Source organism: Sparus aurata, chromosome 4 (genome assembly GCF_900880675.1).
Source record: "Sparus aurata chromosome 4, fSpaAur1.1, whole genome shotgun sequence".
NCBI classification, from domain to species: Eukaryota; Metazoa; Chordata; class Actinopteri; order Spariformes; family Sparidae; genus Sparus; species Sparus aurata.
Window position 1 is genome coordinate 29,288,131 of NC_044190.1, and position 25,901 is coordinate 29,314,031.

The following is a 25,901-nucleotide window of genomic DNA, read 5'->3' on the forward strand; positions in this document are numbered from 1 at the left end:
AGAGCAGGTAGTGCGACCCATTGTTACTTATAATTTCATTTCTCCTAGGTGTTCTCTCCTGGCAGCCCTGAATGTTAAACAAAATCATTTCACATTTCTACTATCCTTACAAGGCAGTGAACTGGCAGGAAGTGGCACTGAAAATTATACTCTAAACCTTTTGTACTCGATATATGCTTATTTCACACCCCTTATAAAAATAGACAAAAAAAACAACCTCAGTTGACCTTTTTTTTTAATGAAAAGTCATTTCATTCAAATGAATGGAAGAAGTAGACACAGTTATTAAATAGAGGCAATTGCAAAGCAATCATCCAATACATATTTGGGGAGAGCAGTATGCAGCTGAGGTTAAGGCAGCAGTCCAACAGTAAGCACAACTGTAAAGGTTAACAACCATTTCATCACTGTTCTCTGTGCATGAGGAGCAGACACACTCCGTGCCTCAAACTTGACAGTGTCTGTGGCACAGTGCACCTTAATGGTTCTTATCAGCTATCAGGTGTAGTCCTGTTACAAGTTGCATGTTTACAAGACATGTTTGCTGCTGTCACAGTTCCCCAAACGTCCAATATAAAAAGAGTAACGCTTTACCTCAGTGAATGACACGTTCAAACTTTGAAAGTGGATTAGGCAATTGTTTTGACCCTTTGCCAGTTAACACATGGCATCTAAATAGTGTAACTTTGCTGGTAGGAACGTGTCATTTCAAGAGATATAACTCAGGCTGCCAGTGGTGCTGCATGGATACGCAGCGCACAGAAAATGTGATCTTAAATGATGGCTACTTGGAAATAGATCTTATTTTTCAGATAACATGATGTTCAAGGTTTTTTTTTTGGAGAGCAGGAATTGGCAGTTGAATGTACTGTAGATAAACCTTCTAAATATTTAACAACTTTCAAATTAGCTTGTTGGACATTTTAATCAGCCATACATCAATTGCGCTCACTGACAGCCAATAAAAATCACTGCCAGCCCAGATGAGTGACAGTCAGTCTTATCAGTCCACGTGTTGGCACTTCAATAATCAAAAGCTTGGCTGAAGTTGCGTTTGTGCCCTCCTCTGTTGTTGCCATAGCCGCCTCCGCCGCCACCACCACCGTTACGGAAGCCACCGAAACTCCTCCCCCTTCCACCTCTAAACCCTCCTCCTCTGTTACCGCCGCCAAAGCCTCGGTCGCCTCGGTTATTGAACTGCTTCTCCTCCAGCTCTGGGAGCTCTGTGGCTACAGTCAGCTGCCAACGGCGACCATCCTTCCAGTTGTCCTATAGAAGGATCAAGTGGGGAGAAAAGGATGTTAGTAGGACAACCACAGTCTGTCAACTTCAGCAAGGAACATTGTCAAAAAACATATGTTTAGGCTTTCAATTACCATATTTCCTCAAATATGAAGCTGTATTAAAAAAAAAACCAGGTCTGGAATAACGGCGGGAGGGTCAACATGAACAATTACATATCAGTCCCAGATACAGCCCAGAAAAAAACAAGGTTGGGTGAAATTTACGGTGGCAGTCATATAACTTGCATGCCAACTAACCAAAACCATCTTTCCATCGCTTTAAAATTAATTAATCTAATCATATACGATTTCCAGCATCTTACTGTTCTGGATTACAAGGCTTATTTGAGGAAATACGGTACGGAACAGATGGGGTTTTCCTTGTTGTTCTCACCTGCATCTCCTTGACTTTGTCAGCTGGGACATCAAAACAAACTCCCTGAAACAAAAAGAAAAAGAGATGATGAGTGTTTCTGTCTCAGTTTTTGAGAGGAGTCAGTCTATGTACCTGCTTTGCTATCAGACTAAGAGCCAACAACAGGCATGGTCACACCTACAGAAAGGCTTCCCACATTTATTTTTGACAAACAGATGTTTTGCTGTTGACTTGCTGTGGATAATTAGTTTTATACCATGTCTGGTGTGGCTGTAGCAGCTGAATTTACATATAAACTAGACAAAAAATATTTTTAAAGAATTACACAGGTTTTTCTCTCCATTTGCATTCTGATATATCAACAAGTTCCCCATTTATATTTTCATTTGCCATGTCTATTGCTTTCATTTATGCCATTGTGGGGACTTATCCAAGTGGCATCCAACAACAGCATTCATTTGCTATCATCTGGACCCAATTATTTTTATCCTACATTCATGCTTTATAACTTATATAATTTCATGACTTCATAAACCAAATCAGATGTACTGGTCCTATTACAGTTATAACTCATAACCCTTCTGATAACCTTCAACTAATAAATGTAGGATTTGACAAGATGAATCAAAGAAGTTCCACAGCGGCTCCCATACTACTGTAACAAAAGTCAATACAGTGTGTATCAACTAAAGCAGCACTTCACATATGCACACATTTGTGTGTTTCAATACCATTTTGCCTTTAAGGAAGGTCATTCTGTGAATGTGGTTCTCAAACTGCTCTCCAAGCTGTTCTTTGATGGTTCTCCAGACGTAACCCAGATTGTGACACTCCTGGGAACATACCAACTGCACAGTTGTGTAACCCTGCAAAAACAGAAACAATAAGTTAGGTTAATCTTTTGTTTATTTTGTAGTTTTGCGTTTGCCAAGTGTGCTGTGTGGTGGTTGTTTAAGAAGACAATAAAGCCAAACCAAACTCACAGCATCAGAGTTGAGAAGTGACCTCTGCTCTAGACTTGTGGCTCCAGATATATGGGCCAGAGCAGCAGCTAATGCGTCGACTGCTCCTCTCTCTGCAATCAGCTTCTCAGCCGACACTCTGAAGTAGTCGATAGCAGCAGCTGGAACAGAGTCCAGAAACCTGGACACAATGAAGAAATAGATTTATTACAATCTGACACTTATTTTGCCGTCTTTCAGGAAATGTGTTTCACATTGACCGGTAATATGACTAAGGGGATTTCAGGAGGGCAGAGGCTTCTTGGGGCCACTGTTAAAAGCTTATGCAACAGCCAAGCCACCAAGTTGCCCAAGTAGTGATAACACTCATTATAAACCAAATGATGTGTCTGACAAAGTCCAAGGTCTCAAACTGTCGTAACTACAGTCGTATTATTCATCAAAAGCAAATTAAATTGGCTCCACTTGGCTTTTCTGTCTAGAATCGCCTACCTGACAGCATCCTTGCTTGATGACTTGATGATATCATTGGCGGTGGGAACTCCAACTCGTCTGAACGTGATGCCCTGAAAATAAAAATAAAAAACTATTAAAATGTATTTTGTTTTTTATTCAATACAGAAACTTCTGAAGCAGAGTCACACGGATCACAAACAGTATCTGAAAGCTGCTTCTTTGTCGATAACATGCAACTTCACACGTCATTTCAAACTAGTGAAAAGGCAAATTTCAGTCCATTTTTCCATTTTAGCGCAGCAGCACCTTCTTCGTCTCTGGCCTCTCCAACACTTAATACATTTTTCCTTTCTTCTTTCTGTACCTACTTGACCATTTTCCTCTCATGCAGCACAGACGTGACTGAAAGTATTGTTTTATATTTTTAAATAGCTGCTTTAACAACAACTTAAAACGTCACATACCGCTTTGTTTTCTACATAGCGCAGCTGGTCCTCTTCTTTCCTCTGGTAGAAACAGATGCAGACTCCTGTTCTGCCTGCTCGACCAGTACGCCCTGAGCGGTGGATGTATGACTCCACATCCTAAAATAAACCACAGAGATGGAAACATTTTCAAAGAGTAATGGTGACAGGGTGTTATAAATCATAATTTATGCAACACTGACAATAAGAAAGCACGCACCAACATTCATCTGCAAAGAGTTAAGTGCACTGCAGTGGTTTCCATTTTTAATTATAGCAATCTTTAAAAACATACTTTAGAAGCTAAAATTTAATTAAAATACTAGCACATCCCAAAAAAATGCAAAGATATGCTCAGGTTAGAAAATCATTGCCGGTTACTGGTAGAGATGCACCGATCAGGATTTTTGGGGCCGATCACCGATCACCAAAAGCAGTATCTGCCGATCCCGATATTGCCGATCACCGATCACAGCGTCAAATCCATAAATTCTTCTATATTTTTGTCTTGTGTAACTTTCATATATTTAATTAATGATTCTTCTTACACAACATTGACATTGTATTATTAAGTATACAAATTAGGAGATGAGAAAGTATCATGAATTGACCACCGTTTTATTGCAGGCTGAGGCAATGTGCAATATTTCACACTCTAGAGACTCTTAGAGACAACTTGGACTCAGCTTACATAGAGTAACTGTAGCTTACTAGTGGGCATGCATGCAGTCAGGGTGGGAATTTTGTCATTTTAGGGGCAAGTCCATTTGGCCTTCAGTTTTTTTTTCAGGGGCACCAAGGCCACATGACAGGGCACAAAGGCCACTGAGTAAAATGTGTTGATTTACTTTTCAGACTGATACCATAACATCCTAATTTATAATAAGACATGGATTGTGTATTAAAACATTTTTTAATACCAAAATCAAGTTACATTACAGAGGGTAGTTTTTGTTAAGTAGGGTTAGGGTGAGGTGGGTTTTGTGACACCTCACTGAATATTTCTCCCAATAGAAATTCCCCAAAATTATGGCAAAGCACATTTTTTCCAAACAAAAAATTGTAGAATAACCAGCAGGAGATGTGTGGAGTGATTTTGGTGACACTACACTCTGAATAATACTGAAGTTATTGAATTTTTTGTAGTTTCTCTTTTCAGTGTTTTCAGTGACGGTCCCTGCGCCCTCGTCTCACAGCTGGCTGACCATACAGACCAGAGTTAATGTCCAGACGCTCGTTTGGATGAAAATACGGTTGTAGCTCGTTGTCTTCCTCACTACGGTAGGAAAGAGCCGTCGTTTGTGTTTTAACAAGGTTTCACTTATGAGTTATTGATCCGGGAAGTTCGAATCTGTGAATATATTTCCAACTTTACCGGACTAAATCCTACCACATACGTCAGTTACGTATCATGTCAAAACCGGCTGCGCTTGCTCGCTATGCTGTAAGTTTCGTTCTTCTGTTTTGAGATGCTGCTGCTGTGTGAGAGGCTTTCACGTGAGATCATCGTGATGATGAGACTCCACCTGCGCGAACAGCGGACTCACTGAAATTACTGTGAGTGACTACTGTGCACTCGGGTGGCTGTAATTAAAGGCAAGCTCGCTACGCTGACCGGGCCAGGGGCACAGAGGCCACTGTGGCCGTACGATGAGTTTTTTTTCACGCTGCATCAAGGCCAAAGTGCGGGGCAACGGCGGCCATGAAATGCCCTCCCTGCATGCAGTTAATGCACTGTCTTTATACTTAAACGTCATCTGATCGGCCTGATGTGATCTATTTTGAGAACTCCGATCAAAACCGATAGGGGCATTATCGGCCGATTGCGATCGGTTGCCGATCGATCGGTGCATCTCTAGTTACTGGCATCACATCCCACCTTGGGCGGAGAACACTGGATCACTAGATCGACTTCAGGGATGTCCAATCCACGGGCTGCAACATTGGTGGCAACCAGAACTTCGAAAGTCCCATTCCTGAAGCCCTTCAGCGTCGTCTCTCTCTGTTTCTGTGGAATATCACCATGGAGGGACTGGGCACTCTGAAAACATACAAACAAAATAAAATGAGACATGTACCCTTGAGGGACAGTCCTGCTCAAGAAATGTAACACAACTCCCCAATCTGACAACATTCTCAAACTGATTCTCATTCAATGACGTAATGTAACAAAATGTCCACTGATCATTTTACGCATGTACGTGTTTACGCATGTTTAAGTGCGCGTCTACCTGTTTGAGGGATGAATTCAAGGAAAGCTCGTTGACATCTTTCTTTGTCTCACAGAACACTATGGTTTTTCCGTGGCTGCCACTGTAAACCTGGATCACATCTGCGAGCACAGCTATACGCTGTGACCAGTGACAAGTTATGGCCAGATGCTACACAGGAAACAGAAAGAGATAAACAGCAGAGAGACAGAGACAGTGAGAGGGAAGCCAGGGAGTGAGAACAGAAGCATTTTCATTATTCCAGCTTGCAGACTTTAACTTTTACTTCATTACCATTCAACTGGTGTTGACAGTGATAAATACAGCAACTTTTACTGCAAATTAACTTGCTTGGCTTTCCTGATGGAGATACATACAAGTGTATTTATAGTCTGTAAATGTCCCTGCTTACAGGCAACCGAGAGGCCTAAGCCTAAATCAATAATAAAAAGACTGCTGTGACACTTGTTAAACTGCACCCAACACACACAGGTTACCTTTTCCACCTTAGCCAACTGATTTTCTCTCCCTTACACACAAACTTACTTCCACAGTTGTTGCAGCTTTCTGTGTTTTCTTGCCAATCAGGTCAACATGTTTGCAACCTGGCCTCATGTATTTCTTGGCAACCTCGTAGACCCAGGGGGGACAGGTGGCCGAAAACAGAAGAGTCTGCGGGTTGGAGTCGGAGTCTGGATACGAGCACAAAGACACAGAAAACATATTTGATAGTCAAGAATCCTTTTATCGTTATTCAAACTCTAGACCAGACAGGTACATAGTGGAACAAAATTATGTTGCACCTGGCTCAAGACGCTAAAAACAAAAGTTAAAAGAAATCAACACACAAAGCTAAATTCTAACACTAAACCCTATAGGCTACACGTATATGAAAACAAACACAGACAACTGGAACACATACAATTTTCACAGATTTACTTTACCTTTATGATATGATGAGCCCAGAATCTCTTCAACCTGTTCTGCAAATCCCATGTCCAACATCTGGTCTACTTCATCCAGAACGACGTGCTTCACTTTAGAGAGGTCAAGTTTATTGTTCTGGAGGTGGTCTTTAATGCGACCAGGGGTACCAACCAAAACATCGATACCATTACGGATAGCTTCAACTAAATAGGAGGAGAGGAGTGGGAAGTGTCAATACTAATGCAAGATGTACGTTGTTCAAACAGCCAAACAGAAAAAAAGACAATGAGCTGAACTCGCATTTAAATAGTTAACCAAAAAAAAATAAAATAAAATACATTAAATATCAAAAACACAAGGAAAATAATACGGACATATTCAATTATTTGAATGCTTTCAGACTTACTGCTATTAAGTACATTTGTATTGTATTTGCATTTTTGCACAACACTTACTCTGTGGCATATATGAGCTGCCTCCATAGAAACAAGCAATGGAGACTCTCTTGCTAACGTCTTTAAAGTCCTTAGCGACCTGGATGGCTAACTCTCTGGTTGGAGTCAACACCAGGACCTACAGACAGACAGATAAGAGACTCAGTCATATACAAACATACACAGAGAGCAACTGATAGTGGGACTGATATTTCTCTTCAGTTATTTGAGTGAAAGTTTGTGTGTGTGTGTGTACCTTGGGAGACCGGCCTCTGGTGTACTCCGTCATATTTTTTTGGAGCTTCTCCACCAAGGGGATGGCAAATGAGAAAGTCTTCCCTGTTCCTGTTCGGGCTTGGGCAATTAAGTCCTCTCCATCATATACAGGATTAAATGTCTTCGCCTGAATGTCAAACAGGTAAGAGACTCCCCGAGCTGAGAAAGTGACAGAAAAAGGATTTTTTGGGGGGGCAGAGCAGCATACAGGATATTGGACCTGTACCAGGGCTTCTCTGCTCTTCAGCCACAGCGGTTACAACTAAGGTATAAATGTACATATAGAACTGTTCTATATCTTGAGTATAAAAATCTAAATATGACATCTACCTTTAAGTTTATTGATGGTGACTTCGGAGATCCTGAAGTTGGAGAAGGCCCCTTCCTTCTGCTCTGGTGTCTCCTCCTACAGAAATAAGCAGAGTGAGTTTATGTGGCTGTCACCCTACAGCTGACTTTGAGGAGTGGCTATCAATAAAAAACAAACAGTTGAGGAAAACGCAGCAAACTCAGGGATAATGTAATATGAGTTAAACACTCAAATCAAATGAAGAGGAAAATATAAGGCGATATAATTTATGAAACTCTTAAATGCTTTCAAGACCTGCCAAAATTACTCTAGCAATCATACCGGTTCTTTTTCGCTGTCGCTAGCTGATTCTTCACTCGACTGCGCTGGTGTCTGGATGGGCGTCTGGACTGGGGTGTTTGGGGTGGAATGTCCGTTGGTTGCTTCCTCTGCGATAGCTTTCTTTTGCTTCTTCTTTTTTTTCTACACCCACAAGACAAAAGTGGAGTCCGTATTAAAAACAAAAGGACAGAGTATGACCCTGTCTACACAAGGGCATGGACTGAAATTATGTTTGTTTTCAATTGTCTCTATAACATTTCCACCATTATGAGGACAGATTTTTCAACACCAACAAACCCACTTGAAAGGCAATGAATATAGATTGTTATCTTCTTAGCCATTTACCTCTGAGTCTCCTTCAGTCTTTTCCTTTTTACTTTTCTTCTTTGGTGTTTCAACACCGTTACTGTTGCCATTCATGTCTGCTTCATCTGTGTGGCCGTTCACTTGGTCCGCTGCCAGCTTGTCTTTTTTCTTTTTCTTCTTCGGTGCTGGTGGTTCACAGTCTGGGTCCTCCTGCTGTTCTTGGTCCTCCAGCTGCTGCTTCTTCTTCAGCTTCTTGGCCTCCTTGTTCTTGGCCTTTAATATTTAGTTTTTTAACAGAAATAACACCATCAAACAGGTTCCAGTTAGAACAAATACTGTGCAGTGACTCAGGTTTGTGTCCTTTCAGCTGGAGTAATTTCTAGTTTGCTGTTATCACATAGTTTTAAAACATCTTTAAAATTTAGATGGTTAGAAGTGGCAAGCTAGAATTTACCAGCTGTTAAGAACATATCAGATTTGTTACATTATTTGAATGATATGAAAGTAAAAATGACTCATTGTTTATAAATATAAAAAAAAACTGTCAATTCAACACCACGTGGTGACTTTGTTCAGATTTCATGTAATTACTTTAATTACCACTGAATAATTCCAGGATGAGTTCAAAGTTGAAGCACTGACCTAACTGGAAATCAATTTAGAAAATTTCAATTATTATTTTTGTACAATAATATGACTGAACAAAACTAACCGAAAGTTTAGTTTATCATATTTTATTTTTAATTAAACAAGTACCTACTTAATTAGAGAGGGTGTTATTGTCTATTAAATAGATCTGTTGCACATATCTAATACTGAACTGTATTTTTCTGCCTAGACCAACAATTCACTCAAATCAGGTTTCTTTTTTTCATATCTATGTGTCTGCTTGAAGTGTTCTGCTCTTGATCAACCAAAAACAAACAACCACCAATCTGACAATCGCTTAATGAAACCCCTTTAGTCCTTTTACACTATTGTGCCAACACATTCTGGTTTCTTAACTTTTTAATACTTACTATTTATATCTTTAGACATTATATACAGTAAACAATTAATCAAAACATATAAAAACAGTTGAGTATGATAATTCAGTCTGGACCTGGGAGATGGTAGTTTGCCAAAACAATCCCTACTTAAATGTTCGCTCTTACTGCATGAGTTTGGAAGTTTAGAAAAAAAATAAGTATCAAAAACATCAATAATCAAATAAAATCTAACAATTGTGTAGCAGAATTTAACTTTATGTTTCTATAATGAGCGGGTTGTTTTGTATACTTTATCAGCTGACGAGCCCAGCTGTATACCACGTCATCAAGCCTCGTCCGCAGCACGGGCACAGATGTAAGTAGTTTCCAGAAAGCCTGCACGTTTTCACGCCGTGGGTCCACGTGATCTACACATCAGCTCACCAACACATGGGGAATGGATGCCATGAGATCTTCTGGCTAGGCTAACTACGAATGCTAACATTTCATAAGTAACGGCTCACATGTACATCCTGTATACATACTTCTGGTGTTTAAACGATGTTACTAATTATTACTAGTACCCGTGTTGTTAAACAAACCTATCCTACGTTGGTTTCCTAACAGATAACGTTAGCTAGCCGGTTAGCCGGAGACTCGGTTAGCACGTCCAGCCACATGTTGTCAAACACGGATTATATTCACTCTACTCGAGACGTCACGGCCCGCTCTGCTCACCTTCAGGATTTTAGCCTCTGCGGCAGTGTCCACGATGTCCTCCATGGCCTGATCTTCGGTGTCAAATATGATTTTTGTCGGCATTTCTCTCCCTTGTTGGAACCCCTCAACGCAGACACACAGGCTGGGCCACGGGCACGCGGACGGAAAGGAACACGCAGGGCTGCGCGTGGAAGCACGTTCACGAGTCAGACCTAGAAATGGAAGTGATAGAGAGACGCCACAGGCGAGGACATGAACTACACGCAGACCCGCCGATCAAAATAGATGGAGACTATTCGTTATACACTAAAACCAATATTTCTTATTTCACAACTCAAGGAAGGTTTATTTGTATAACACAATTCAGGCACAAGGTACTACAAAGTGCTTTACAGGAACATAGAATTACATTAAAAGACATTGCATCTAGACCAGACCACATTTACTACAAACGATGGTCCATGTCAAATCTGTCATCAAAATACTTTTCAGTGGCTACATTTTTCAACCAACATTATTCCTAATAGCTGACATGATGCCAATGTTTTTCAATATATAGTAATTCTATGGCAGCTTTTTTTTATTGTACTAAATGTGATCTTTTATCAGTTGCATGGGGGTTGAGTTTTATTATGAGGCAACACCCCCTATAGGACACAAGGGAAATAGCATATAAGGGCCAATGCTATCTAGTGAAAATTAATGACAAATTCTCATCCAGGACCACACAAGGAATATGTGTCAGAGATGCTGAGAGCTCAACTGAACATGGTTAAAATGTTTAAGCTTCTCAGCTGATAACCTCATAGAATCACAGCAGAACACACACTGCAGTAATGACTGTAACTGCCCAGCAGATGGCGGACTCTTTCTTTACACTTGAAATATGCTTTCCGTTTGCATGTGGGCATGTGTTACACCTGATGATGATGTATTCCACTCAGGAGAACCACTGGGTTGCTAAATCTGTTAGTCCTTACACTTCAAGTCCAACCTTTATTCATGTTTAGGGTGCATGGTTGTAAACTGCTCTGTAGATCACATTTTATGCATTCTTCAAATTAAAAAACTCATGATGTAAACTGAAGTTAGTTGGCAATTAGGACCCGAGCAGATCTCCACCTGCGAGGTCCCTATTGTTTTTGTAGTGACCACTTTTTTGTCCCAAATCAACGCATTTTTCACTGCCTGAACATACCCCAAAACTCACTAAATTTGGAATATAAGTCACACCTGCCAAAAAATTTCATAACATTTTCTCGTTGTGAATTTCCATTACTAGGTGGCGCTATAATCAAGGAAAGTGCCTTATAACTCCCATATATTTTATCGCACATTCAAAAACCTTATATCCACGCATTTAGTGAATTGTGCCAAATCTCGTGATATAGGCCATGCTCATTTCTGCCTCAATTTTTTTTACGCAAATTTGCTAAATGTTGCAAAACTACTTTTGCAAACTCCTCCCAGGCATTTACACCAATTTGCACAAAACTTTGCACACCGCATCTGTGAACCCTCCAGACAAAAAAAGTTATTCAAAGAATTTTGATATTTCAAACAATCCTCAAGTTAACAACATCCTGCAGATTTCGTTCCAAAGAGGAAGTGTTGCATATCTCCATATCGGTGTGTCCGAATGACATCAAATTCAGGTTACTACTTCCCCATGAGCCCCTGAAAATTTTGTGCAATTACCACAAGGTAGTGCTCTTTAAATTGAAATATTCTATCTATTTTATATCTCCACATTGGTAACTATTTCATATCTCCACATCAGTAGGTCGGATTAACACGAAACTTGGTACAATTATTGCTAATGCCCTCCTGAGGATACCTGATGAAAGGTCTTGAATTGTAAAGGTCTTCCAGGGGTCTTACTCTATAGCGCTCCCTGGAATATTAAAAATCCAAGCCCCGCCCCCTATATGCACATACATGAATGACATTCGGTATGCATATGTATCATGACCAGACACACAAAAAACATCGGGGTACCAAACTGTCACTCTAACAGGAAGTTGGCCATTTTGATTTAAAGTTCCCATTTCACCCTATTCTGATCCATTTCCATGCCTAGTACTTTAACAAACTCCTGTCGATACTGTCTGTCGATGCATCTATATCCAACATGTACATGCTCAAATATGGCCATGGTTGGGCTGGCACGCAAGCCAATCAGAGGCAACGTTGGCTTAGCATGTCATGACATGTTTCATGCCTTTTTTCAAAGAAAAATTAAATAAAACGTATATAATATAGGTCTTTTTTATATATATATGTTAGAAAAAAAAAAGTGTAGGTATTTACCCCCCTAAATGGAGCCCGCCTGTGTGTAATCTAATCTTAGTGTAAATACGGCTGTTCTGTGAAAGCCTCAGAGGTTTGCTAGAGAACATTAGTGAACAGATAGCATCATGAAGCCCAAGGAACACACCGGGCAGGTCAGGGATAAAGTTGTGGAGAAGTTCAAATCATTTTTAGGATATGAAAAAACATCCCAAGCTTTGAACATCTCACAGAGCACTGTTCAATCCATCAACTGAAAATGGAAAGAGTATGGCACAACTGCAAACCTACCTTGCCCGGCCTGTCAGTACACCTAAACTGACAGGGCGGGCAATGAGAGCATTGATCAGAGAAGCAGCCAAGAGGCCCATGATAACTCTGGAGGAGCTGCAGAGATCCACAGCTCAGGTGGGAGAATCTGACCACAGGACAACTATTTGTCATGCACTCCACAAATTGGGCCTTTATGGAAGAGCGGCAAGAAGAGATCCATTGTTGAAACAAAGCCATGCAGTTTGCCACAAGCCATGTGGGGGGCACAACAAACATGTGGAGGAAGGTGCTCTGGTCAGATGAGCTATGTGTGGCAAAAAACTATCACCCTGAACACACCATCCCCACCATCATGCTCTGGGTATGCTTTTCTTCAGTAGGGACAGGGAAGCTGGTCTGAGTTGATGGGAAGATGGATGGAGCCAAATACAGGACAATCTTGGAAGAAAACCTGTTAGAGTCTGCAAAAGACTTGAGATTGGAGCGGAGGTTCACCTTCAAGCATGACCACGAGCGTAAACATACAACCAGAGCTACAAAGGAATGGTTTTAGATCAAAGAATATGCACGTGTTAAAATGGCCCAGTCAAAGTCCAGACCCAAATCCAGGTGAGAATCTCTGGCAAGACTTGAAAATTGCTGTTCACAGACACTCTCCATCCAATCAGACTAAGCTTAAGCTATTTTGCAAGGAAGAATCTGCAAATATTTCAGTAACTATATGTGCATCGCTGGTAGAGACCTGTAAAGACTTGCAGCTGTCATTTCAGCAAAATGTGGTTCTACAAAGTATTGACTCAGGGGGGTGAATACTTTTGCACACCAAACTTTACACTGTTTTTTATTTGTAAAAAAAAATGTAAAACCATGTATCAATTTCCTTCCACTTTGCAATTATGCAAAACTTTGTGTTGATCTATCACATAAAATCCCAATAAAATACATTTACATTTGTGGTTAAAACGTGACAAAATGTGGAAAAGTTCAAGGGGGGGTGAATACTTTTGCAAAGCACTGTAGGCTCTTGCTTGTAAGCAGAAAGAAGTTTCCACTCCTCACTACATGCGCACTAAAAGTGAATGGCTACTTTGGATCCACTTACCTCTGTGAAAAGGCATTTTCACAGATGAAAATAATCAAATCCAAATCTAGGAGCTGCCTCACTGACACCTCACAGACTGCCTCGGATTGGTTGTCTGCAGCTATGAGCCAAACTACAAAGAACTCAGACAGTATACAATCTCAACCCTCACACTGACTTTAGTCAAAATAAAAGCTTTGCCTGTTGGCACTGTAGAAGTGTGGTATTGCATAAGATGGGTCTTAACTGCATTTCATTTCATTAACTGGGTAAGTTGTTGCCACTTATTCTGCTGTTAAAATGTTTTTTAAAAAAGCGTAGCAACTTATGAGGCAAGTTCATAAGCTTCATAGTCAACTCCTGGGGTCCGTTTCACAAAGCAGGTTTAGTGAAAACTCTGAGTCTGGTAACCCTGAAATGAGGGAAACTCTAAGTTTTCCGTTTCACAAAGGGAGGTAACTCAAACCAGAGAAAGAGGGGTAACTCCAGCCTGTTTCACAGAGAGAGGTAACTTAAGCTCTCGGTCAGTTACCACGGTAACATACTCTGTGAAACTAACCTGGTCGGGACCAGGTTTTTCTCAACACACCTTGAGTTTCTCTCTGTCTCCGCCCTCTTTCAGCCACACACGCTATTTGATTTCCTCATTCATTCAGTCAGCTGGCGAGTTTTGGCGTAGTATAGTTCTGCCGTCTGTTTTTTGAGAAAATCATTGCAAAAATCAGTCAGTAGGGCTACATTAGAAGTTATATTAGGTGGCGACTATTTTCACTACCATGGCATGTCCTTTTGATAATGATCCCGTGGATGAAGGTGCAGCATTACTGCGCAGAGGATTAAATATTCGTCGGGGGATGATTATCAGACCGTACATAGATGTTCTTGCATTTCCAGACAGTTATCTTTTTGAGCGGTACCGTTTCACGTCACAGTCCATCATTTACATACACAACCTAATCCGTCCTTACATTTCCAACATTACCAACCGAAGTCATGCTCTCACATCCCAGCAGATATTGTGTGTTGCGCTGCGTTTTTTTTTTTGCAAATGGGAGTTTTTTATACAACGTCGGAGATGCAGAGCACTTGAGCAAGGCAACTGTATGCAGAGCGGTCAGAAAAGTGTGCCTTGCCCTGAAACGGCTACTACCCATTTTTATCATTTTCAGCTCCTCTGCCTCCGTTAGAGGTGACGGTGCTGGGCCACCACCCGTTGTACGGGCATCTGCTTTCTTTCTGTTGGCTGAGTAGAAGTCTGTGTTAGTTTAAATAGGCTTAATTATTTAACAGAACATGATATAGATGAGAAGACATTTATGTGTGTGAAAACAGCATTATGTTGGGGATAAAACAACTGTACAGTCAAACAGTCACTTAATATTTACAATGTAAAACATGATCAAAATGAGTTACCCCCATGAGATTATGCCGAGGTCTTACCTGTTTGAACAATGTTTTTATGTTTCAACTTAAGCTGCAGCCAAGTGCGCTTCTCAGCCGGGGTTGCACCTAAATTAAATAAATTAATAGGCTACCACTCAAGCAGTTTCCCCCTGTAATATTATTGTGATTGCAAAGGACTACATTTAAAATTACGCATTGACCCGAGCGCCAATGTTCTCCCACGCCGTCTCCCTCTCTTTTGCTGCTGCAGCGGTTTTACACTTCCTTCTAAAAACGTGCTCAAACTCACCGTATGAGCGCATTAATATTTCCAATTCCAGTGGGGTGAAAAACGTAGCCCTCCTCTTCCCCGTTGCCATGGTGACTCGTCGAATCAGGGCTCCATTGATGCTGTCTTTTTATACTTGTGGTGCACGTGCTTAACTCCAGGTTAAACTACTCCGAGTTGATCAAACTAACTCAAATCTGCTGTTCTGGAACCGAAAACTCAGAGTTTCCTATCTCAGTGTAGATCAACTCAGAGTTCAGGGTTAGACTCAGAGTTTGTTGAACCTGCTTTGTGAAACGGACCCCTGTTAAAAAAAAGTGTTTATTTTTCCCCACATTTTTCTATGAACTAATTCTGCAATGTAAATATAGGCCACATGCCTTTATTCTTTGTGTTATAAATTAAATGCAACTTAAAAGTGATGGTGTGACGTTCACCTCTCAAAGCAAAGCCAGAAAGAGAGACAAAAGCCTCGTGCCCTACCCCCTTTGGATATTCCCTCATCAGCCAGACCGCTATCACCTGGCAGGCAAGCCAATCACCAGCCACGGTGATACATCCTGGCTAGCAGAGAGGGAGCATGTAACAAGTACCGAGGTCAGGGATCTTGGGCTCAAAAAGGTTGGTGACCACTGCTTTGAATGATCCAAAGAGTCAATATGCTGCGCTCCAACTCAAGGGTCCACATTTTTGTCTTTTTGGTATTTCTTCTTGTCCTTTTTGGGTAAGCCTTTTCACTCGTACTTCACTTCTACATCTTATTTTTATTAAACAAACAAAATATGTATTTCTGTAGTTCTAAAAGTCTTTTTAAAATTGTTTTACAACTAGGCAAGGCAAGTTTATTTGCGTAGCACAATTCAGACACAAGGCAACTCAAACTGCTTTACAGGGGCATACAAATTACATTAAAACATAAAAAATGACAATACATTAGAAACTGGTAAGACAAGAACTACATTCAAGATGATAAAGTTTTTTGTTTTTTTTTATATATAACTAATGCTCATTTAGGTGTATTAATAATCTCGATAGGCTAATTGAGACTTTCTAGACTGTGTTACCTTCATTAGCTCCAGACAGATTTTTTGGGGGAGAGACGGGGGCAAAAAAGGCTCTTTTAAAAATAAATGTTGCTGATCCCCTGCTATAGACCTTTTTCACAGCAGCCATTACATCATGAAATATAAAGGTAAACACAGGTTTAATTAATGAGCCACCATGCAAAATAGCAGCACCTTGACTCGGACATGGAACAGAATCCTAATTAGTATTATTGGTATCACCTGTGTGTTCACCCGACTTTTTGACACCAAACTGGCTGCTGTGAGAACAAACTTATTAGCAGTAGACCGTATGACTCCACAATGCAGTCAGAGACAGGACAGAGGTTTACGCCTCGTAATCCTGACTCACTGAGGATTTATGCAAACAAAATTCAAATTATTGGTAAAAGAACAACTACATATCTATCACACGCACACACAGTGTTTTAAAGCAACATTAAGTAACTTTTGTACCCTAACATAACAGCCTCAAAATCATTTTGATGGTACAGTGTCTTGTAATAGATCGAATGGTCTCAGCCACTCCACCCCCATCACTTGTTTCTGCACTATGTCACTTCAGTGAGAGGGTAGGCTCACAGGGTTACAAACATGTTTACTTCAAGTTTTCAACACATAAAAATTCTTACGACATGAGTTTTGTTTGTAGTTGGCTACAATCCGGTAACAAGTAAATTAATTTATCATTTGCATAATATTTTTACATATTGGTCTTTAATCTTTTTAAACACATTTACTTATTTTTATTGTGTATTTATGTTTTTTGGGGTGGTAACTACCGCTGTATACACTTTTACTGGCTGTTCTCTGGTTAACTTGTACCTGTATGTCTTCACAGGGGGATCTATATTGACTTGGGGTATGACTCCTCCACCTTCAGGTAAGTCTTCTGTAAGATTGAAGGTACATATCAATTCAAATACACATAACAGAGCATCAAACTAACCAACACACTAAAGGAGTTGAAGCCTTTAAACCAACAACTCAAAGAGAGTATGCACAGATTCCAGCAAAACAAACAACCATCCACTTGTCACAAGTTAACACAGCTGCTGACTAGAGTAAAGCTACTTTTTCAAATTAAGTGCACTCTTTGATTAATTAATTACTAATTAATCCTGTCACTCGCTAAAGACTCATACGGCAGGAATTTTGTCAAACTACACACTTTTTTTTTTTTTTTAATTTTCCATTTTAACATCCTGTCATATAATCAATGAATATTGTGTTTTCTTTTTAAGCTTCTGCCAGCCATGTAATGAAGGCTCCGAGCCAGATGTGAAGTCTATAATGGCAAAGGTTATGGAAGACATAGTGGGGCCAACAGAGTGCCAGGAGAAGGGCAGCTGGAAGATCGAAAACCTCACAATGCAAAATGGGTGAGAGTATTAACAGAGAGGATCAGCTGGGTCAAATACAGCTCCAATTTACACTTGCCATGACTCGGGTTCACACCTTTGCCCTGTAAATGGATCATCTACAGGGTCATAAAAGTAGAAGATCACAAATACAGTATGAAGAGGAGAAAGCATTTGTTTTGGGAGCCTTGTTTGTTTCTATTGTTAGAGTCGACAGACTTTACTGCAACTCTGGTGCTGCCCCCAGATGCTGGCTACACAATTTAAGCTTCACTTTCCCGAATATTACCTCAAAACTAAAAACATTTCTGCAGTGCACTCAGGAGATATTGGATATTATTGTACAAGGGAAGCACATGTTCAGTGCAGGTAGCACTTCTGTCACACACAAAAAAGCACAACCTTCTAGCCTGCTGCTGCCCTGCCCATGAACAGTAAGTGGAGGGATGGATAAATGGACAATACAAGCAAATGACTTTTCAGCAGCGCTGGTCCTGATCTCCCTAGGGCCCTCACAGTCACAAGTCACACCCATAGTGCTTCCAATACAATCCTCCCTCCTTTAGAACAGTATGTTCCATCTGACGAAAAAAACAAGTGGATCTATATAGAAGAGAACAGGGCATAAACAAACAATTCTATTGAATAATTAATCGGTAACCAGTTGTGGAATAGAGTTGTACAACATTAGTGAAAAACATTGAGCATTTTCACACTTAATGGTTCTCTAATCTCAAAGAATTAGTTTTTTTGAATGTGTCTTTGGTTAAATGTCTGAAATGAGGTCTGTGGCTACCACAGGCTTAAGATATTATGTTTTGTTCTACAACATAAAATGCATAATTTGATGTCCCACAATTTAAATATGGATTGCTTAGATGTTACCTGTTTACATCAGCCTTTAAATGGCTAGCAAATTAATTCAAATCTTTAAAAATCACAAAAGTGGTGTTCATTTGTTAAGAATATCTTGCTGAACGTGTGTAATGTGTGAGTATCATACACTTATGTTTGTCACAGAGATTATTATTGACCAAAATAATCGAATGTCCAATTAAAATAAATTCCAGTACACTGATGGTTGACGGAACAAGGGTGATGCTTCCAGGCAGGCCTAAAAACCTATGTCTTCCCTGCACCACTCTGCATAACTCACTACAAGCACTGTGCTTAATGTGGATCTGCAAAGTAACAAGTAACTAAATGTAACAAATGAATGTAGTGGAGACAAAGTTAAAAAGTAGCAGAAAATGGAAATATTCAAGTTAGCCATCTAAAAATTTTACTAAAGTACATTAATTGAGTAAACTGTATTGTGGTTTGTTCCATCACTGGTTGTTAAAATTTTGACACAGTTTAATTTTACTGCAAATTAATATAGTTTATTCAGTCTCCTTGATTTCTAATAATCGGCATCAGACCTTTAAAAGCCATATTGGTCGACCCTTAATTTTCACAGTGTGGTTTTGGTACTTTTACTGACATTGGATATGAATATTTTTTTCCACACCCGATTGAACCTTGACTGAGAGACAAAAAATATTTTTTTATATTATGTGCACCAAAGAGGCATGTCATTAAGCCCATATATTGTCTGTTTACCAACACCGCTGCTCGGTGGCGCCTATCAAAGGTAATAAATCATTTTATTTCACTCTCACTTCTGTTAAGCACAAAGTCGCAGAACACAGAGAGCATGTCACAGAACAGAGAACAGATGCACTGCCCGGCCCAGCTAACGTAAGCAAGACAGACTACAGAGGGATTCATTAGCAATGGAAGCTAGCATACGTTAATGTAATGGTTTCTAAAGAGTTAAGTTTACCTGACTGCTGTTCATGCAATTTATTCTCAAGTTATCCTCCATACTCTTATCTTTGAGTTGTACACATTGACACGAGGGGGAGGGAGGCCCTTAACTCGGGACCCTATCCAACTTGTGTGCGTACCGTACGGGGCCGAGCGGCTGGTACTTCAGGAAAACAGCACACAGCAGGTCTGACATGACACGGCTCCATGGGATGACGATGCTTTCCTCTGGTGTCTGGTCTTCTGGTTTTATTTTATGGATCGTCTATGTTAAGTGTTTTACTTCAGCCCATTCATTTTCTGTGTCTCTTGTACTTTACCCCATGTATTTCCTCTTTCGTTTAACTAAGTTAAGTTTGATTTCTCTTTTTTCCAGGGTGAAATATGCTCAGCCAAGCACACAGCAAGGGTGAGTTATTAAAACCATATATTGCATTATTCTGCTGGGAAAAATCCCTGTGACAACCTTTTGATTAAAATATCAGACGTTGAACGTGTCACTGTGGCACTCCTATCACATGTACATGGACACAAACTTATTTCAAGGGATGGTTTGAACATTGTTTCTTTAATACTGTGAAGTCACTTTTGGTGGAACCTTTATAACTTTTATAGGCATTTTTGCATGGATTTTTTTTGTGCCCCTGAAGCCCAGGTGCAAATATTGTGTGTCTATCAAAAAGGACAGCTAAAACAGATAACACATTCTGAGGAATATTTAAACTTACCTCTGGATTCTATGGGAATATAAGTGTTCATGTAATATCTTTCACATTATAATAGCTACGATAAGGCCAAGATAACTTTCTGATCGGGTAAAGACTTTTGTTTTGTTTGTTTTTTTTGTTTGGCAAACAAATCACTCCACTTCGACCATCTGCAACCTAGAGACTGCATCTTTGATGCTGACTGCATAATGGCGACCTGCCTTACCATATATGACAATAATTACATGTAGCTTGTGAGCACAAATAAGCAAATCTGGCCCTCTGTTTGAGTAAACTGTGGCTAAGTGCCACAGCTAACTGAATATTGCACATACGGAGCCAAAGTAGAGGAAATAAAAGATTTAATCCTAAAAAATATTTGAATCCACAATTTCTTTTGTTCTCTGCAGACGCACTGATGTGAACTCGGTGACAAACTGGAACGTTCCTCTGGTTTGGGAGGGAACCTTTGATCCAGTGGTTATCGATGTAATCTATAAGAAAATGGATCCAAGAATTGCTGTGGTGGTGTTTGCTGTTGGCAAGTAGGTGCACAGGATTTTTCTCACATGATATTATAGGGAGTGAGGTTCGACCTGATCCACTGCTCCAAGCTACAACCGTAAATCTACTTCACATGGTAAATGATCTTGCATTTTTATAGCGCTTTTCCAGTCTACTGACAGCTCAAAGCGCTTTACAATACATGCCACATTCGCACACACATTCATACACTGATGACGGAGGCTGCCATGCAAGGCGCCAACTGCTCATCAGTTCAGTATCTTGCTCAAGGACACTTCGACATGCAGCTGGGGGAGCCAGGATTTGAACCAGTGACCTTCCAATCACTAGACGACCTGCTTTACACACTGAGCCACAGCCGCCTTATCTATAATGCGTCTTATCTTCTTGCATTGTATTTTTTTTCTTATTTTGTCTTTTCTTGTCCTAAATTAATGTTTTATCCTTCTGGCTTGCTTTGTCCTACCCGAACAGATACACACGCTTCCTGGAGGCCTTCCTGCAGACAGGTGAGAAGTACTTTATGGTTGGCTTCAGAGTCACTTACTACATCTTCACAGACCATAAAGAAGAAGTCCCCAATGTGAGTTATTCTTTGCATGTGTAAATTATGTTGTCCTTGAACATACACCAACAATACATGCCACAATATAATGTTACTTCATAATACTTCATGATAACAAAACACTTCGCCAGACAGATGAAGCCACCTTTATAGAAAGAGGCTGATGTTGTGCATAAACACATAACTACTCTTCAGAGTTTAAAATGCAGTTTCATTTGCAGAGTAAAGTACACAGGTTAAGTATATTATCACAGTGAAGTTGAGGATGTTGTTCAAACTACCACTGGCAAGAGGAAGGAGAGAAGGAAAGGGTGGGAGGAAGGAAGGACAGAAGTGTTTTTGTATATAATGGTAGTAGATTCAAGACTTTATCATGTTTACGTTTTTGAATGTAGTTTAATCCACATTTTTGAAAAATATATTCTGACAACATTTCGAACTTTTAAACAGAATTTTTTTGTTGTTGTTGCCTCAACATCTTTCGTCTACAAACGCATCAAATTAACAGTGCTTGAAGATTTCATTTGTAATTAATCCATTCAAGTTTTTATATGACCTGTCAGATTAATCTTGGTGAGGGGCGGAAGATCTCAGTGCTCGATGTCCCCAGTGCCACCCGCTGGCAGGACGTAGTACTGGGCAGGATGAAATGGGCAACCATCGCCATTGACAAGCAGGTAAGAAGTGAAAGGTGGAGAAGCTTTAGGATCATCACTGCTTGTTCTTTACTAGCTCGTCAACAGCTCTTACAAAGAAAAAAACAGAAAAGATTCAACAGCTCTGTCATCATATTTCTTAATATTGTGTAATCAAAAACGTCATCTGTAATATTTGCAGATCCGTAATGAATCAGACTATCTGTTTATGATGGACATCGACAGTGTCTTCCACAACCGATTCGGAGCCGAGTCTCTCAGTCAGCTGACTGGTGTTCTCCACCGTCTTTACTACAAGGTCTGACTCTTTTCCATACAGTATATTCATTTCAAGTTAATAAAAACATGATGTAATGACGTGTTTTTAACTAATTCACTGTATTTTATGCTGCTTGATGATCGATTGTCGACTGATTCATCCATTAAGCCATGTGTTATGTGTGGTTTTTTTTTTGGGGGGGAGGGGGGGGTTTGGCCTCAATCTGATCAGTCACAACTGTATTTTTATTTTTTCCTCAGAATTTCAATAGGGATCAGTTTACGTATGAGCGCCGAAACCTGTCCAGGGCCTACATCCCTCTTGATGAAGGAGACTATTACTACACTGCTGCTGTGTGGGGCGGATACCTGGAGGACATGTACAAGCTGGTCAAGTAATCAAAACCAAGTGACCTTTTCAGTTGTTTCTGTGCTATTTCAAGTATTAAGAGGACCAATATTCAGTTGAAAAAGATAGTAATGATTGGACAGAGCTCAGGTGACGGTACAGTGTGCTTTTATATAATGAATGCATAAAAGCCTTTGCCCTCTGGACCCTGTGCATGTTTGAAAACTTAAGTCAGTATTCTATACTGTATAGTGGAGCTGTTAAGCTCAATCTTTTTTGTGAAAGAAGTATGAAGGTTTCAGTGTTTGTTCTTGATGACCTAAGCTTTAATTTAAGATGTGGAGGCATTCTCAATATGACCTCTGAGGTCAGCTAGAGGTCACTTACCCCTGTAATATGTCATTTTCATGCACAAAATTGTAAATGTGTGTATCTTAGGATCTAAATGTGATAGAAATGTAAACCAAATATGTATTTCCAAGCTTCTGGGCATGAGGAACTCATTTATGCCATTGATGGCACTCTAAGAGGTCAACATCATTAAGTGCAGTGATGGTTACTAGGAATGTGAGTGGCTTAGGGCGAGACACTATAGGTGAATAGGTTAAAAAAGTTAAATGATAGATATCACCATGAAACTTTCTCAGTTGATTACTCATGTTAAGCTAAGCTCTCTCTCTCTCTGTCTCTGTCTGTCTCCTTTGACTGTCCAACAATAAAGAGCAGACTAGTAGTTCACTGGTGTCCAAAGCACAAAGATCCCAATTCCTTTGTGATTTGGGTTTCTCTAAATCTACTAGCACATGGCGTTTAGCCATGATTAGTACCTCAACACTACAGGCTCTAGCTAACCCTAACACACAACCTATCACACACATAACACAGCTGACACACTACTCACACATAGCTAACGCTCCAAGAATGAAAGGTTAGCAGATGATTGATGATGAAGAAAAGATTCAATGGCACAATTATACTACTGAGTCTGCTGTTTACAGGCTACAACACACACCTCACACTCTAGCCCTAACACATACGTAACATACATACTGTGGGAAAATAAGATCCTGTTTACACAAAGGGAAAATGCAGATATTTCTACGTGGTTTGGCCTCTCATTTACATGAAAACCCAGATTTTATCACGGAAAACAAATTTTTCTAAAAAATTATGGCTATTGACAGTATTTGCCAGATAACAGAAGATGTCCATAAACCCCTCTGTAATTATTTTCCCATCTAATGACAATGAAATGAGAAAAATGTTTTGCCTAGCTTTATCACACGATCTGATTTCGGTTTTTTAAAATGTATGCGAATTGGCGCATTTTTAGCAAGATAAGGCCTCATTTGCATATTTAAACATTAAAATACAAAAAACTTGCAATACATTTTTTTTCTAAGCTTAACATGAGTAATCAACTGAGAAAGTTTCATGGTGATATCTATTATTTAGTTGTTTGTTTTTTTAACCTATTCACCTATAGTGTCTCGCCTTAAGCCACTCACATTCCTAGTAACCTTAACTGCACTTAATGATGTTGACCTCTTAGAGTGCTTTCAATGGCATACATGAGTTCCAGAAGCTTGGAATTACATATTTGGTTTGCGTTTCTATCACATTTAGACCCTAAGATACACACATTTACAATTTTGTGCATGAAAATGACAAATTAGAGGTCAATGACCTCTAGCTGACCTCAGGGGTCAATTTGAGAATGCCTCCACATCTTCAATTAAAGCTTAGGTCATCAAGAACAAACCATGAAAGTTTCATGCTTCTTTCACAAAAAGCAAGATTGTCCATATTTTAAGAGCTTCACAGCCCCACTAGTATGTTCTCTCATGAAAATGCTCTGACTTTGTCTACGTCACGCACAACAACTGTCTCGTCTCAGAGTTTCTCCCTCTTTTATTTTACAAGATACTGTTACATGCAGTCGGAGGAGGACGCCAAGAACAACATTGAAGCTGTGTGGCAGGAAGAGAGTCACCTCAACAAGTACAGTTTGACATTTCATTCCCTTGTTGTTGTTGTTGTTGTTGTTGTTTTAGGATTCTTAAAGACTGTAAGAGGACAGTTTACATCTTATCTAAAGCATGTTCCAGATGTGTTTATAGAGTTTTTCTCTCTCTCTCATAAAGGTACCTTTTGTACAACAAGCCAACCAAGGTGCTGTCTCCAGAGTACTTGTGGTCGGACTATAACGAGGTACCAGAGGACATTAAGGTCGTCAGGATCTCCCAGTTGGTCAAGAACTATGCAGAAGTGCGGCCCAATGGTGGACAGTGATGTCAAGACTATATTCTTAACTACATTTGAAAAAGGAAAAAAAAACTGGGATAGCTGGTGTCCATAAAAGGTTATTTGCACTTTTGTATCATGTTTTTTTTTTTTTTCTTCAGAACACAGAATAGGGATTTGTATTGTGAACTATGTAGACTTATTTTCCTGCTTTTCAAAAATTTATATATTCTCATGTTGCCCCCTAGTTACATTGTAGTGTATTACAGGGGCGTCACTAGGTTTTAAGGACATGTGAGCAAACGTAGCGCGCGAGCACAATATTTCACGAATGGCTAACAAAGACTGAGAAATTATTTATCATTATTATTTCAGTCTGTTTTTTTTTTTTTTTTTAATACAGTACAAGAGAAAACAGGGGTTTGCACAGTAACGGTATGTTTACAGCATTAACAACAAAAGTAAGCCAAGTACACAAGTTTTAAATAATGTCTACCATTGCAAGTTACTTGGTGGGTGGAAGCATCAAAGAATGTCGTCTGTTTTTAAGGGTGGCAAATCGGTCATGCTCACAACACAATTTTTTTGCTCCCAAATATTTTTGAAGCCGCACAGATTACATTTTGGGCACATATGTGACTAAAATGGTTGTAATTTCAAGCCCTGAAAAATATAACTTAATTACTTGAATTAAAGCAATATTAAGATACTCTTGAAAATATTTGGGTCAGGCTAATTTGGCTTTTATTTTTATGGATAGATGTCTATCTCATGGCTTTCTCCACTTTCTAATCATTACTCTCCTTAATAAAAGCTCAAGTTAAATAAGTCTTATATGGTGCACTTTGACTTGAATCACAAATTACTCTATCCTGTGAAATCCTTTAGACTCACCTTTCCAGTAGAGGTCTCTCCCCTCTCACTCCCTGTGCTCCTCTGCCCTGACTCCTACAGGTCAATAGGGGTGGTGTACTGATTATTATTAGTGTATTATTATAATTTTATTATTATCATTATTATCCACTGATGATAATC

General features: G+C 39.7%; 2 protein-coding genes across 3 annotated transcripts; one reads left to right on the forward strand and one right to left on the reverse strand.

Moving 5' to 3' along the window:
- Positions 1–217: 217 nt before the first annotated feature.
- On the reverse strand, positions 218–15,377 carry ddx21 (DEAD (Asp-Glu-Ala-Asp) box helicase 21). The gene is made up of 17 exons (XM_030414138.1): positions 15,350–15,377; positions 10,032–10,225; positions 8,365–8,598; positions 8,020–8,160; positions 7,719–7,794; positions 7,369–7,547; positions 7,134–7,251; positions 6,696–6,881; positions 6,298–6,443; positions 5,773–5,922; positions 5,421–5,582; positions 3,542–3,661; positions 3,114–3,187; positions 2,643–2,802; positions 2,391–2,525; positions 1,678–1,722; positions 218–1,269 (listed from the first exon to the last, which is right to left on the reverse strand). Exons 1-17 carry the CDS (start codon positions 15,360–15,362, stop codon positions 1,024–1,026), a joined length of 2,379 nt encoding a protein of 792 aa, XP_030269998.1. The 5' UTR covers positions 15,363–15,377; the 3' UTR covers positions 218–1,023.
- A 464-nt stretch (positions 15,378–15,841) lies between these two features.
- Positions 15,842–24,994, forward strand: LOC115580158 (globoside alpha-1,3-N-acetylgalactosaminyltransferase 1-like). Of its 2 annotated transcripts, none has more exons than XM_030414141.1 (11): positions 15,842–15,949; positions 17,234–17,275; positions 17,637–17,774; positions 19,939–19,971; positions 20,680–20,814; positions 21,269–21,377; positions 21,923–22,036; positions 22,197–22,313; positions 22,535–22,668; positions 24,546–24,623; positions 24,767–24,994. In XM_030414141.1, exons 3-11 carry the CDS (start codon positions 17,686–17,688, stop codon positions 24,912–24,914), a joined length of 957 nt encoding a protein of 318 aa, XP_030270001.1. In that variant the 5' UTR covers positions 15,842–15,949; positions 17,234–17,275; positions 17,637–17,685; the 3' UTR covers positions 24,915–24,994. The 2 variants fall into 2 exon arrangements, with proteins under 2 accessions (XP_030270001.1, XP_030269999.1); XM_030414139.1 differs by having other exon boundaries at positions 15,858–16,052.
- The last annotated feature ends 907 nt before the right edge of the window (positions 24,995–25,901 follow it).

Excerpts from the sequence above, each read along its gene's own strand:
- ddx21 (XM_030414138.1), bottom strand. Across the intron at positions 7,548-7,718 it reads CACCATCAATAAACTTAAAG|CTCGGGGAGTCTCTTACCTG; the intron begins GTAGATGTCATA and ends TCACTTTCTCAG. Across the intron at positions 1,723-2,390 it reads CCTTCCTTAAAGGCAAAATG|GGAGTTTGTTTTGATGTCCC; the intron begins GTATTGAAACAC and ends TTTTTGTTTCAG.
- LOC115580158 (XM_030414139.1), top strand. The coding sequence starts at position 15,970 with ATGATCCAAAGAGTCAATATGCTGCGCTCCAACTCAAGGGTCCACATT. Across the intron at positions 16,053-17,233 it reads TTTCTTCTTGTCCTTTTTGG|GGGGATCTATATTGACTTGG; the intron begins GTAAGCCTTTTC and ends ATGTCTTCACAG. Across the intron at positions 22,314-22,534 it reads TCCACCGTCTTTACTACAAG|AATTTCAATAGGGATCAGTT; the intron begins GTCTGACTCTTT and ends TTTTTTCCTCAG.